Here is a 15,898-nt window from a genome sequence, read left to right on the forward strand (position 1 = left end):
AGTGCCTTACTGTTAACTGAGAATGTCCTGCTCTGGTTCAGTCTACCAAAGTGCATCACCTTGCATTTGTCTAAATTAAACTCCATCTGCCATTTATCAGCCCACTGACCCAATTGATCAAGATCCTGTTGCAATTGGCGATAACTTTCTTCACTGTCCACTATGCCACCAATCTTGGTGTCATCTGCAAATTTAATAACCATGTTTCCTATATTCTCATCCAGCCCATTAATATAAATGATAAATAACAGTGGACCCCAGCACTGATCCCTGAGGCACACCACTGGTCATAGGTCTCCAATTTGAAAAACAACCCTTTGCAACCACCCTCTGGCTTCTGTCATCAAGCCAATTTTGTATCCATTTAGCTACCTTACCCCTGATCCCGTGAGATTTAACCTTACGCAACAACCTACCATGCAGTCCCTTGTCAAAGGCCTTGCTAAAGTCCATGTCGACAAAATCAACTGCACTGCCCTCATCTGCCTTCTTGGTTACCCCTTCAAAAAACTCAATCAAATTTGTGATACATGATTTTCCACTCAAAGCCATGCTGACTGTCCCTAATCAGTCCTTGCATCTCTAAATGGCTGTAGATCCTGTCTCCCAAAATATTTTCTCAAGTACCCACTACAGATGTGAGGCTTAATGGCTTGTAGTTCCCAGGCTTTTCCCTGCAGCCCTTTTTTAAACAAAGGCACAACATTTGCCACTCTCCAATCTTCAGGCACCTCAACTGTGACTATCAATGATACAAATATCTCTGCTAGGGGACCTGCAATTTCCTCCTTAGCCTCCCACAATGTCTTGGGATACACTTCATCAGGCCTCGGGGATTTATCTACCTTGATGCGCTTTAAGACTTCCAGCACCACCACCTCTGTTGTATGTACACCCCTCAAGACGTCACTATTTATTTCCCAAGTTCCCTAACATCCATGCTTTTCTCAACAGTGGATACTGATGAGAAATATTCATTTAAGATCTCACCCATCTCTTGTGAATCTGCACATTGATGACTTTGATGCTTAAGAGGTTCTACTCTCTCCCTATTGACTCTTTTGGTCTTTTGTGTATTTGTAGAAGCTCTTTGGATTCCCCTTTGCCTTATCTGCCAAAATAATCTCATGTCTCCTTTTTGCCCTCCTGATTTCTCTCTCGACTCTAATTTTACACCCCCTATACTCTTCAAGGGATTTGCTTGATCCTAGCATGTCAAGTGCCGCCTCCCTCTTGACCAGGACCTCTATCCCGAGTAATCCGGGGGTCCCTACGTCTACCAGCCTTGCCCTTCACTCTAAGAGGAATGTGCTGACCCTAAACCCTGGTTAACAGACATTTGTGAAAACTTCCTACTTATCAGACGTCGTTTTGCCTTCCCACAGACTGTCCCAATCAACTTTTAAAAGTTTTTTCCTGATACCATCAAAATTGGCCTTACATGGTTCCATTGTCTTGTGTGCTTTAGTTTTTAATCATTTTCTGAACATCTCCTGTCTGTGTTTACAATATCCAAGTGTTATTGGACTTTAACTTTTGGAGCCTTGATGATTGATATTGATTTTCAAATGGTTGTTGTAATCTTAGAGCGATACCATCTGGAGTGTGACTATTTAGTGCCATCTGAGATATAGTTATTTGTCTTGTCTGCCTGTAGTGAGTATGGATGCTACCGTGCTGTCTGTTTAAACCTTTGCATACACTCCTGTCCTGCTGCAGCCCACAGTCCCTGGGTTTTGCCCTACAGCAATGTTGTTACTTTTCCCACCTAATATGATAACATGGTTTTCTTGTCTTGAGCTATCAGTTGCGCTAGTGGTCTATAATAAGAAGTCAATCTTAAAACAACTCCCAAGGTCCGCTGCACCCAAATTATTAAACAGGGTCCTCCTTTTCCTTAGCAGTTGCATGAGCTTCATCCAGTAAAGCTGTAGCCCCCCTTTTTTATCGGTCAGTATATCGTGACAAAAATCCATATGATCCTGCAAATACACTTCAATATCCATCAGTATGACTAAGATTTCAGGTAAAATCATACAATCCTTACAGTACAGAAGGAGCCCATTTGGCCCATCGAGTCTGTATCGACTACAATGCCACCCAGACTCTATTCCTGTAACAACACACACTTTCCATACTCATCCCTCACACAGTAGGGTCAATTTAGCATGGCCAATTAACCGAAACTGCACAGCTTTGGACTGTGGGAGAAAACCAGAGCATAGGGAGGAAACCCATGAAGACACAGGGAGAATGTGCAAACTCCACGCAGGCAATGACCCAGGCTGGAATTGAACTTGGGTCCCTGGCGCTGAGAGACAGTAGTGCTAGCCACTATGCTGCCCCATTTGAAATGTTTGTTCACATTTCAATGAGGCATATTAATAATTCCACATTCATTTTCCAACAATCTTCATCTATGTAATTGAAATCTTTACTGCTACCTGTATTCCATTTTCTTAATAGAATGAGGCACATTGTGAGCTATTGCATCCTGGTCCTAATTAGTCTTAATTATTTTCTAGTAGCATTACTTATTTACCTCCTTCCTGAAAACTATACAGTCCCCAGTTATGCAGACACAATCCTTTTATTTTGAGAAACTGGGATTGAAACTAATAATCTACTCTTTAATGATCAATATTGAATGATGGGCGACAATCATCCTCTTGTAATTACCCATTAAGGCAACAGGTTTCTTTATCAGTTCTGTCATTAACACCAACGTGTAAGCAATCACAGACTCCTTAATATTTTCATTATCAAACCATCTGTCTTAATATGATTTATGGCCTTAGACCTAAGGCTTGACAAAATGTAATTATGCTACAGATCTCATACTACATCAACATGTGTCAGCATGTGGTATTCAGTTGACAAGTCTCTGTTACTTACCATGGTTAACATGGCTGAATTTCTATTTTTTAGCCTCCGTTACGAAAGGTGGATGGAGGTAATGTTTTTGCTCCTGATAGTCGTGTTATGAGAGTGCACAACAGAGCTTAACCATTTTGAAGAATGTAATACATGGAAATAAGTAGCAGAACTCCAAGATTAAATTCAAACACCAAATTACTTTTTTTCCAAACAAACAAGCGAAAATGACTAAATGGGTACAGTGAGCAAACGAAATAACGATTCTAAACAATATGAGCTTCCTAGTTCAGGTTAACCCTTTTGCTGTGGTTTTCTCTCTGATAGGCTTGTGAACATAGTCGTACTTCTGAAGGCAGTTCTTTTTCCTTCGAGTCTGGCTGCCCAGTCAATGCTCAGGTCTGTTGTATGTTCCTGGTCACCAAGTGTGGACGTTCCTCATGGTCATGTGCCACAACTCACCAGACGCATGCACGCGCACACACCATATGTTCTGTAGCTGAACTTTTCCTATCTTTATAGAGCTACTTGGTCGGACCCAGTTGTCTGGTTAAACATAACAGACTACAGGTTTGCAGCTTCAAAAAAGCTTATCTTGCACTTATTTTCTAAAATCACTTCCCCCTCAGAAGTTTCTTCCGTAGCAGCCTCGGGGCTTCCTTGCTTCTAAAAGTACCCCAGCTGTATCAGAAGTTCAAGCATTATTTGTGAATGTACACAAGCATGCTGAATTAAACCGAATCAGCAGCCCACAATTTACCTTAAATCGAAACCAGAGGTAAATTGGGGTTGCCAGCTTTCAATTTAGTCCAATATGCCTGTGTGTCTTTAGAAACAATGCTTGAACTTCTGTTCCTTTTAATATATTCTGCAATAGAGCTAGTTATAACATGGTATTTGAGATTGTTTGTCTGTAAACAATAGCTGATGGATTTCAATAAAACTTGGTACAGGGTCTGACTCAAAAACTGGGTAGTTTTTCAAAACCATGTTAAATCACGAGCTTCTGGAGCACTGCCCCTTCATCAGGTGCACACTCACCTGATGAAGGAACAGCGTTCCGAAAACTCGTGATTCCAAATAAACCTGTTGGACTTTAACTTGGTATTTTGAGATTTTTTACTGTGCCCACCCTAGTCCATTGTCAGCATCGCCATATCATGAATAGTTTTTGGTGGAGATGAAGATCAGAATCCCGGGATTTTTATTTAAAAGGGTTCCACAAAATAGGGCAAATTGACTATTTTTAGAGTTTTGTGCATTGTTTTGCATCTGAGTTTTTTTTGTTGTAGAATGTTGTTAATCGTCTCAGCTGATATGGTGGAATTTGTCACAGCTATCACTATGAGCAGAGTTTTAAGAGTTGATTGATGGATGTCAGAGTCAGAGATTTACAGTATGGAAACAGGCTGTTTGGGCCCAGCTTGTCCATGCTGTCCTTATTTTAAGAACTCCTAAGCTAATCCCAACTGCCCGCATTTGGCCCATATCCCTCTATACCCATTGTACCCATGTAACTATCGAAATGCTTTTTAAAAGACAAAATTGTACCTGCCTCTACTACTACGTTTGCCAGCTTGCTCCAGACACTCACCACTCTGTGTGGGAAACAATTGCCCCTCTGGACCCTTTTGTATCTTTCCCTCTCACCTTAAACATATGCCCTCTAGTTTTAGACTCCCTACCTTTGGGAAAAGATATTGACTATCTAGCTGATCTGTCCTCCTCGTTACTTTACAGACCTCTATAAGATCACCCCTCAGCCTCCTACGCTCCAGAGAAAAAAGTTCCACTCTATCCAAGTTCTCCTTATAACTCAATCCATCAAGTCCTGGTAACATCCTAAAGTCTTTTCTGCACTCTTTCCAGTTTAATAATATCCTTTTATAATAGGGTGACCAGAATTGCACACAGTATTTCAAGTGTGGCCTTAGCAATGTCTTGTACAACTTCAACAAGACGTCCCAACTTTTGTATTCAATGTTCTGACTGATGAAACCAAGCATGCCGAATGCCGCCTTCACCACTCTGTCCACCTGTCACTCCACTTTCAAGGAGCAATGAACATGTACCCCAAATCTCTTTGTTCTGTAACTCTCCCCAGTGCCCTACCTTTAATGAGTAACTCCTGCCCTAGTTCAATCTACCAAAACGCATCACTTCGCATTTGTCTAAATTAAACTGTACCTGTCATTCGTCAGCCCACTGGCTCAATTGATCAAGATCCCGTTGCAATTGGAGATAACTTCCTTCACTATCCACTGTGCCACCCATCTTAATGTCATGTAGATGGCCTGAAGCCTCTTCAATGCGATAGTAGCTCTTAATAAATGTATTCCTTTTTTCGGCTTTGTACTTAAAACATCAACAGGGAAAAGCCTCCAGGAAGAGGCTTGATTTAACATTGCATGGTGGATATATTTGCTCTACTCAGTGTTCAGTTGACAAGTTTGGGTTTGTTTTTGGAATTCTTCTTTTCCACATCTGCCCCTTCCCACTGCAGCAAACAGGTGAACAAAGGTATTTATTCATGAAAGTGTAGATGAACTTTGTATGGAGAATGGATTTTGAAAGAGGGAAGAAATCTGAGTAGGTAGAACAAGATGATTTATAGGGTATGTTGAAGTTGGCGAGGATCAAAAAAATGCTTTGTACACAAGCCGCACGGAAGTCACAAGGAAATTCAAGCAAAGGAGTTCTGGCCAGTAATTTGCTTCAGATCCAACCATTGAAGCTAATGTGTAGTCATCTGTGCAAGTATGTTTCCATTTATTGAATATTTGAAGGCAACTCTGATTAGAACAATCATTTCATGGCTTTAGTCTTAGTTTCTGAAACCAAAAGAGAAAATGCAGGAAAATCTCAGCAGGTCTGGCAGCATCTGTCAGGAAAGAAAAAAGAAGTTAGTTTCTGAACTTGAAGTGGTGTTGAAGATTAGAAAAATATTCTATATTATTTTCCATTTCCCTTTGCCATTTTGAGACAAAAAATATTGTTGAAGGAGAAATGGTCATCTCTTAAACATTCATCTGGAGTGAACATTCTAATAGACTTTCACCTTTTTGGATTATTGTACATGTGCACAGATTCTAAATTCAGTTGTTCTTTTTTGTTATGTTGACTGACAAATATTCTGTCGCAGATGCAGTTTTGCATCCATAGTGAGTTTCTGAGAAGGGAATACATTAATGTATCTTGTACTAAGTTTACAAAAAGCCCCTTTGTGGGTTTAAATAGAAAATAAGCCACTTTTACATCTGACAAAAACCACTCAAACTAATAATCACACTCTAACATTATGTACCTGAAATGCAGTACTGTGGTCTCCAGCACCAATATCACTTGCTTTGCATACATGGCAAAGGCCAAACATGCAATACATTTTCATGTTCCCCAAGGCATTTTATCTGCTTCAGTAGATTTGCAAACTGCCATGACTGCTGTTACCTTTTATGAGTTTTGACATCTTGTTATCAGAGCAAATGACAGTGGAATAATCTCTACTTATCTCCTTTCTGCTTTCCAACACAATTTTAAACCATTCAGTTGCTCAGTGACATATTCATGACTTACTTTATCAATTGCAAGGTCACTATCAAGTGTGTGCACGAGCCTGAGTAACATGCAAGTACACCCAATAGGTAGTCTACTTGGGCTGCTGTAATTTTAGCCATGTTGTGACATTTAATAAGCTTACGTTTGAATCACTTTCAGTTACTGTCCTTAGATGCATTCCAAGCTTGGGCTTGGAAGCAGAGCTCTGCACAATTGACCACCTACTGCTTATATGGTGAAGTGTGAGCATTATGTAATTTGGACCCACTGACTTTATCTTACAATCTGATCGAGAGTGATATCATTAGTTGAGGAGGGCTTTTTTGAATTTTGAAATGACATTATTTGTATTTAGAAACAGCTAAAATGGTTTTTCAGGTAGTTGTGACGTTGAAAGATTACTAATTATGAAGTGAACTAACATGTTGAGAGGTTAAGTGGGAAAAGTTTTTTTGAAGGCAGATCAACATTTACAACTTCTGAAATGAAAAACATTTCTTCCTTCTCTGGCAGTTACAGCATATTCTAGATTCACTAAATGGGAAGTGGGGTAGGGTCCTCCAAACAAAGTCAAGTCTAACTGAAAACTTTTGTGAAAATAGAGGATTACTGTGTTTGTGTTAATGCAATAAATTTTCCCCCTTCAGATTGGGAGTTGGCAATTCGCATTGGTGTGATGGATTGTGCCGATGAGAAGAATTTTGCCACGTGTACAGAATACGGCATTCATTTCTATCCAACCTTTAGGGTAAGGACACGCCTGATAACTAATCGTGGCTTTTGGAGAGAACAGGCTTTGTGCTATAAACCACTCGCTTTGCAAACTGCTGTATTTTGAAATGGAAAACAAGGTTATCTGTCTTAATGCAGATCAATTCCATCAATACACCATCTGTTCTGTTGAAATTTGATGTCCCTTTTTCTCCACCTGCTGGAGTGGAAAATGGCATTTACAACGTAATAATTTTTTTAAACCTTAAAACTGCTGCCTCACAGAACCAGCGACCCAGGTTCAATTCCTGGCTTGCGTCACTGTGCGGAGCCTGTACTTTCTCCCTCTGTCTGCGTGGGTTTCCTCCGGTTGCTCCGGCTTCTTCCTACAGTCTGAAGGATGTGCTGGTTAGATGCAGTGACCATGCTAAATTCTCCTTTGGTGTACCCAAACAGCCACCAGTGTGTGGCACCTGGGGGATTTTCACAGTAAGCTACATTAAGTTACTTTTGTTAAAGTTTGCAAAATGTAGTGGGTCTCCAATTGTAGCCATAGTGCATTGCTATAGGCAGTCATGTAGTTTATCTTCCCCACAGATTTAATGCTATCCAATAGAAGTTAGTAGCAGAGGATACCTAACACACAGGGTAAATAAAAAAACAAAATTCATAAATCGAGAAAAGTTGTACCTTATTTATCAGTTAACTTGCTTCCTTGTCCTTTTTTTTCAATGGGGTATTGGTTCAATAGGGCAAGAAGTAATCAAACTGAAACATAAGGATGTGGTGGATGGTGAGTGTCGAAAGGAGGATGTTGGCGTTCTATGACATCTTGAGATAAAAAGAGAGGAGGCATTGGCGGTTTTGAAAAACATTAAGGTGGCCAAGTCCCCAGGGCCAGATAGATTGTATCCCAGAATACTTAAAGAGGCGAAGGAAGAAATTGCTGAAGCATTGGCCAAAATCTTTGTATCCTCTTTAATCACAGGCAAGGCATCAGAGGATTGGAGAGTAGCTAACGTTGTTCCTCAGTTTAAGAAAAAGAGACAATCTGTGAAATTACAAGCCTGTGAGTTTTACATCAATGGTGGGGAAATTATTGGAAAAGATTCTTAAGGACAGGATGTACTCGCATCTGGAAGAGAACAGGCTTATTAGTAATAGGTCACATGGTTTTGTAAAATGGCGGTCATGTCGCACAAACTTGATGGCGTTCTTTGAGGACATGACAAGAAAAATTGACCAGGGCAGGGCAGTGGATGTTATATACATGAACTTTGATAAGGTTCCTTGTAGCAGGCCGATAGAAAAATTGAAATCATATGGGATCTGAGGTAAACTGGTGAGATGAATACAAAACTGGCTTGGGCATTCAGAGCAGAATGCAGCAGTGGAAGGGTATTTTTCTAACTGGAGGCCTGTAACAAGCAATGTTCCACAAGGATCAATGCTGGGGCCTCTGTTTATAATGTATAAATGATTTGGAGGAAAATGTAGGTGGTCTGATTAGTAAATTTGGAGGTGATACAGAAATTGGGGGAGTGGTGCATAGTGATACAGCAAGATATAAATCAGCTCGAGAACTGGGCCGAAAGATGGCGGATGGAATTTAACTTGAACGAACGTGAGGTGATGCAATTTGGAAGGTCTGCAGAAGGAAAGTATGCACTAAATGGTATAGTCCTTCGAAATATTAGCATACAGAGAGATCTAGGCATGCAGTTCCCTGAAGGCGACAACTTGGATTGTGAAGAAAGCGGATGGCATACTGGACTTCATCGGTTGGGGTGTTAAGTATAGGAATGGGAAAATCAGGTTGCAGCTGTTTGAGTTTGGTTAGGCTGCATTTGAAGTATTATGTACAATTCTGGTCGCCACACTACCGGAAGAATGTTGATGCATTGGAAAGAGTGCAGAAGAGATTTACCAGGATGTTGCCTGGTTTGGAGGATATGGACGTTGAAGAAAGGTTGAACAAACTTGGATTGGTTTCACTGGAGTGTCAGGGGACAAGGGGGGACCTAATAGAGATTTACAAGATTGATAGGCTGGGATAGAGTGGATAGTCACCCTTTTTCCCAGGGTCAAAAGGTCAGTTACTTAGGGGCATAGGTTGAAAGTGAGAGGGGGCAAGTCTAAAAGAGATGTAAGGGGTAAGTTTTTGATATCGGGTGGTGATTGCTTGGAACACGCTGCCGGAGGAGATGGTGGAAGTTGATTCTATAACAACATTCTGGATAGATGCATGAATAGGCAGGGAATAGAGGGATATGGATCACACAAAGGCAAGAAAATATTAGAGAGGCATCTATTCCGGCACAGATTTTGTGGGCCAAAGGGCCTGTTCCTGTAGTTTACTGATCTTTGTTATTTGTTAGAACTATTTTAATGCCGTAGCGAGATAAGGCAGCCAAGGGTAAAGACACCATCTTGGTTTAACACAAAGCCATGAGCACTTGAAAATCTCAAGCTCAGTTCTTATTTTGTGCTTGTTCACAGCTCTGCTTAGACCCCGGTTACAGTGTTGAATTAAACATTCCTTTGTCAAGGATGAATGAAATAAATCAATATTTGCAATTCCTGATTGGAATCCAGGTGTAAGAGGATGGCACTTAAATGGTCTGTGAGCAATATGCCTGTATCACTGGATAATGTCTTCAGGACCTTGAAATATGTTGAACACGACTGGTACTTAACTATTGTGCAAAAGTAATTATTTTTTCTAATCTGTCTCATGAATTTCAGACACACCGCAATAAGAGATGGTGATTTTTCTTTGCTGTATTCGACAGCTTATGATGTGGAGGTGCTGGCGTTGGACTGGGGTAAACACATTAAGAAGTCTCTCAACACCAGGTTAAAGACCAATAGGTTTATTTGGTAGCAAAAGCCACCAGTGGCTTCTTACTGTGTTTCCTCAGCTTAGCCAGCACATAATAAATAAGCATCTATTTTGGGGGAGCAAGCATTCTTCCAAGTCCCTTGAGACTTATTTTGTTCTTGTCTGTGGAATGGTACTGAGTTTTATGCCTTTCTTTCACATCTGAATTTCATGTTGCATAGCGAGTTATTGGTTTTGGTTTTTGAGGAGGGTAAATATGTTTTACTACTCGGCTTGATTTATTAAGCGGTGAACCACGAGTCATCAATGAGATGAGAACATGGCAGTGTCGGTCAGAATTTAGATCTTGATTAGCCTCAGGGGAAGTGTTTCAATTTGAACCAAAGTGAGATGGATGGATCCTCCATTTTTTTTTCTTTCCATCCCTTGAAGTGTAATGTGTAGCTGGACATGATTTTTTTTTCCCTCCTCAATGTCTCCTTGGGATTAAAATTGGCAGACGTTTTGGTGGTGAGGGAAACAGCAGTTGTCATTCTTGGTGGTTCTCTCCCTGATCCAGTGTCATCCATCAAATTCTAGTTAGAGCAACTGCGTGCAGAATTTTTATCACTTTTCAAAAATTTGTCTGCAAGGGAGTCGAGACTTGTCGGGGTTGGCAGGAAAATGGAGTTCAGGTCACGATCAGATTAGCCATGATCTTATTAAATGGTGGAGCAGATTTGAGGAGCTAAGTGGCCTATTCCTCCTGTTTCTTATACTCTCAAGTAATTGGAACATTAATTTTTGACCCAACAGCAATCCCACCTTCTTGTGTGAAGGTCTAGTGCGTCTTATTTCCAGTGAGGGTACAACTGGGCAGACTACTGGACCTGACTTTGCTTCTGAACATGAGCGTATCAAATATAAATTTTGCTTCAGAACAGAACATGCTGCCATAGTTAGAAAAAATAAATTAACAACTGTTGGCTCTGTGAGTGGGGACAGATAAAATTTCTAATCTGTTTTTACGTCAGTTGAACTTTTGGAGTGGATCCGTTGCTTTCTTTTGCCAAGTTTTTCTTGCTTTTGTAATAGGGCTCTGCTTTCTCGGTTAAGATGTTAAAATTAATTGCTGCTGGGGAGCCATTTTAATTTCCACCAACTTGCATGCTGTCACTGAAAACCCACTGTGTTAACGTTGTTAATTTTTATTTTGTTTTCCCCTTCCAGTACTTCAAAGCACTTGCAACCAAGTTCACAACAGGAGAAAATTACAAAGGTACGGTACATAAGCATTATGGGGAAAATTCCACAATTAGAAGTAAAATGACAGATTGGTGGTTAATGTTTGCCTCAGGTCCCACCACGTGTTGTGAAGTCTCAATGCTATTTTAACACTCGAGCAAAATTTAGTTCTAAGCAAGAGTTTTAAATCTGACCATTTGGGAGTGGACTGAAAGGTCAGCAGCAGTTGCATCATTTTAGTAACTATTCTTGTTTAAACTTTGTGGTACATATCTTGGATTTATTTTCTGAAATGGTCAAGTTTCAAATGGTGGCCAGCACATGTAAATGCTATGTCTCAAAAGATAAATCCTATTTTAATACTTGTTTTCCTCCAAGTGACAGCAATGTCTGTGTTTGTAAGCAAGTATAGCTGAGCAAGTTGTTCATGTATAAATCTTCTGACCATTAGGGCAGTTAGATATAGAATCAATCTGTCATGAGAAATTTTTCATACAACAGTTGTTGATGAATCCATTATTCCAGTTTGCACCTTCAGACCCATTACTTGTCTTATTCTACTATCATCCTTTTTACCATTTAATCTCTTCTCCCCATCCTATGCCAGATCTTTATTTTTGTTGTATTATCCTCCCCTTCCCTATGTGCTTAATGGGGAAATTTGATGTTGCAAGATTTGTTTCTTTCTACACAGATGCTGGCTGCTCTGCTGAGTATTTCTAGCACTTTGGGTTTTATTTTCGATTTCCAGCACCCCCCCCCCCCCCCCCCCCCCAACACCCCCTGCCCCCCAGCTTTTTGCCTTGGTATAAATTGAGAAGCGTCATGTAGCTTATGCAGTGTGCTCCTTCCAGACCCGATGAACAATTATTCAATCATGGATGCTTTGTCCTTTTTTCTCCTGTTCCTTCTGCCAGCATTACTGCCACTTGCTTGATTCCCTGTGTTTGAAGGAATTTGACATTTAATGCCTGCTAAACTTGAAGGGAATAAAAGGAGAAATATTCTTTCTTTGTAGCCCTCTCCCTACTTTTGCTCAAAAGTTAACCATCTAGCTTCCTTTTACAAAAAATATTAGCTATCTTCCTTGTGCATGTGCTCCACTTCCTTGTCAGGAGGTTGATTTACATTTTGTCCCATGTCCTCTGCTCATAAACAAGTTACTGACCTTGGACAAAGTCAATCTTATCTTTACTTATTTATTTGAAAAACTTGTCATGCTGTGCCAACTTTTCCTTCCAATGAAAGTAAGTTTGATTCCAACTTTCACCCAAAATTAGGCCTAGAATTATCCTGTTCCGAGAGAACTCCATTGATTTGAAATGTTAAATCTGTTTTTCTCTCCTCAAATGCTGCAAGACCTGTGTATATCCAGCATTTTCTATTTTTATTTTAGGTAGCTGTAATTTTGCTTTGACCTCTCGTATGGGAAAATGTTGTGGCAAAGCAGTACTAGATCACCATATCTGCAAAGATATTAAGTGCTCAGACCTATAATGAGACTTCAGACCATTGGCAAGAATGTTACTGTGAGTCTGCTGACTGTTAAGGACTACAGTAGATTAGATAACATTTTCTCCAAATGAGTTGTTTGGTTATTCAACTAAGGCAACGTGTAATATAAAATCTCAAATCATCTGGCAAAAATTTAAAAGTAGTGTAAAAAAAATTCAAAGCTAGTCTTTCAAATCACATAGTGCTACAGTGCAGAAGAGCCCATTATGTTCGCACCAATGCATGAAAGGCCCTGACCTGCCCACCTTCCCCCTCTTTCCCCCTTTTTCCCCGTACCCAACTCACTATCTATCTTTAAATACATACTAGTGTTATTTTTAAATCAAAATCCTTCATTAACAGATTCAGGTCAATTTGGTTACCGTGCTGAAGGTGTATTGAAAATATATTTCTGTTTGATTCTGTACTTATGAGGTACAAATTGACTTCAAAAAGTTAATTGGCATTTTTAATGAAGGTCTTCTGTTGCTTTCTAACCAGAACTCAAAAATACTGCTAGTGAAATTAAAAATACGAAACGGGAGCTGGATATAGTTGGGGAGTTACCACAAAGTACCTATGAGGAAGACACAAATGGCTCTTCGTTTATTGTGAAATCAAGCTTGTGGTATTAACTAAAACTGTCATCTGAACGTCTAGCCCTCTTATTGTATGGTTGGAGTGGATGCAGGTCAACTGTAACATTTCAGCATTTTGTTATATTTCTGAGTTTAGCCATTCAAGCTTCGACTTCTTCCAAATCTCTCTCCTAGTTCCCACAATGGTCGTTTCGTTAGTCTTGCTGAATCCATGGATGAAAAAGATTTCAGGGAAATGTAAAAAAAATCTGCAGTAGTATTAGGAAATCAAATGAAAATTTGTTTTACAGGACCAAACAGAGAGTTGCAGACTGTACGACAAATAATGATTGACTTTCTACAAAATCACACGAGTGTGAACAAGCCTCCTGCTTGCCCTATGCTGGGCGTGGCAAGGTACTGTTGTTGGAAGTATCATTTCTTCTCAGTGATGCCATTTGTCGACCTGCAATGAAACTGTATGCTTGGTACACATTTGAAAGAGCTCTTCTATGAAGTCTTCCACTTGCAATTATATACGGCTCAAACTGGGTGAAAAGCACGTTCTGTCAAATGGGTTTCAAGAGGTGTTCTACTCATAAGCGCTACTACTTCTGTGATTCTTTGGTATTCTCTGCCCATAGGCAGTTGTAGTTGCTCTATCACTGAACGTGTTCAGAATAGGCTGACCTTTGGTGTTTCAGGGAATCAAGTTTTTAAAGTTTATTCATGCCACAAGTAGGCTTACATTAACACTGAGATGAATTGATTGTGAAAATCCCCTCATTGCCACACTCTGGCACCTGTTTTGGGTACACTGAGGGAAAATTTAGCATGGCCAGAGCACCTAATCAGCAAGTCTTTTGGACTGTGGGAGGAAACCAGAGCACCCTGAGGAAACTCACGCAGACAGAGGGAGAGTGTGCAGACTCTGCACAGACAGTGACCCAAGTCAGGAATCAAACTCAGGTCCCTGGAGCTGTGAGGCAGCAACGCTAACCACTGTGCCACCATGCCGTCCCATAAATGTTGTGGAGATCAGGCAGAGAAATTAAATTGAAGCCCAACATCAGTTATGATTGTACTGAATTGCGGAGCAAGCTCATCGGGCATATGGTCCACTTCTGCTTTTTCGTAGAAATGTAGAAAATAGAGGTAGAAGAATGCCATTTGGCCCTTTCGGTTATTCATTATGATCATGGCTGATCATACAACTCAATAGTTTGACCCTGCCTCGAGTGCTACATTTAACTGCTTCTTGAAAACATTGTGTTTTGGCCTGAACTGCTTTCTGTGCTAGTGAATTCCATAGGTTTACCACCCTGGGTGAAGAAGTTTCTCCTCATCTTTGCCCTCAACAGTCTATCCTGTGTCCTCAGACTGTGACCCTTGGTTCTGAACACCCCAACCATTGGGAACATTCTTCCTGTATCTATTCTGTCTCGTCCTGTTAGAATTTTATAGGTTTCTGAGATTCCGCCCCCCCCCATTCTTCTGAACTCGAGCAAATATAATCCTAACTGACTCCATCTCTCCCTGTAAGTCAGTCCTGTCATCTCAGGAATTAGTCTGATAAATCTTCTCAGCACTCCTTCTAAAGCAACAATTTTCTTCCTCCAGTAAGGTGACCAAAGCTGCATACATTATTACAGCTGTGACCTCACCAAGACCTCAAACAACTGCTTCAAAACATTCCTGCTCCTGTGCTCGAATCCTCTCGCTGTGAAGGCAACATACCATTTTCCTGCATCTGCATGCTTACCTTCAGTGACTAGTGTAAGAGGATACAATAGGGGGCATCTTGACAAATAAGTGAATAAGATGGGAATGGGTGGATATGGTCCTTGGAAGGGTAGGGGGTTTTAGTTAAGTCAGGCAGCATGGTTGGTGCAGGGTTGGAAGGCCGAAGGGCCTGTTCCTGTGCTGTAATTTCCTTTGTTCTTTGTTTTTTATAATAAAGATCATGGGTGTGGATCCCAAATTATGTTGAACTCCCACCACATTGTGCTAATAAATGGCCCTGAAAGCTAAATTCTAAAAAAATGTATAAACTTGTACTATGCAGAATAATATAAGCTATGCAGAACATCAATATAATTTAATAATTTTATAGAATGAGGTTTTGATGCTATCTCTAGTGTACATTTTTAAATGTAAAGTTAATATGGTCACTGTAGATGTCTTGCAAGTGTTCCTTGTGTAATGTCTATCTTTATTTCAGCTCTAACTCTATCCTGTCTTTGTTGGGTAAACAACACAACCATTATACGGCGGTTATATTTGAAACAGAATTGTCCTATCTTGGTCGAGAGGTGAGTTTGTGTCCTCCCTGATACTTTATTTTCCCTTCTTCCTTCCTGCATGTCTCATTCCCCAACCACCAATACCAAAGGGTTAATAGCTTGGATCTTATTTTCATATACTTGGGTTAAAATGGTCCCCTTTAGCTGCTGATTTAAAACTGAAATGAGGATCAGTGATGAGGAAGCTGAGACGAAGCTCAAAAAAAAATTTTGGTTACACTTGTAACCAAATCTGGAAGAACAAGTTCTTGTACAGCATTGACTAAAGCTCTGCTGTGGTTCATAAGAACATAAGAAATAGGAGCAGGAGTGGGCCA

The 15,898-nt window shown here is 40.3% G+C and overlaps 1 protein-coding gene across 1 annotated transcript in view; it reads left to right on the forward strand.

Moving 5' to 3' along the window:
- The window catches only part of qsox2 (quiescin Q6 sulfhydryl oxidase 2), a 104,206-nt gene that overhangs the window by 25,753 nt on the left and 62,555 nt on the right, over window positions 1-15,898 (forward strand). Inside the window, exons 2-5 of the mRNA XM_080212020.1 lie at window positions 7,077-7,177; window positions 11,192-11,240; window positions 13,590-13,695; window positions 15,500-15,590. Of these exons, the coding sequence (XP_080068146.1) occupies window positions 7,077-7,177; window positions 11,192-11,240; window positions 13,590-13,695; window positions 15,500-15,590 (347 nt within the window). The remainder of the gene's footprint in view (window positions 1-7,076; window positions 7,178-11,191; window positions 11,241-13,589; window positions 13,696-15,499; window positions 15,591-15,898) is intronic.

Source organism: Carcharhinus amblyrhynchos, chromosome 25 (genome assembly GCF_965287045.1).
Source record: "Carcharhinus amblyrhynchos chromosome 25, sCarAmb.v2.hapA, whole genome shotgun sequence".
NCBI classification, from domain to species: domain Eukaryota; kingdom Metazoa; phylum Chordata; class Chondrichthyes; order Carcharhiniformes; family Carcharhinidae; genus Carcharhinus; species Carcharhinus amblyrhynchos.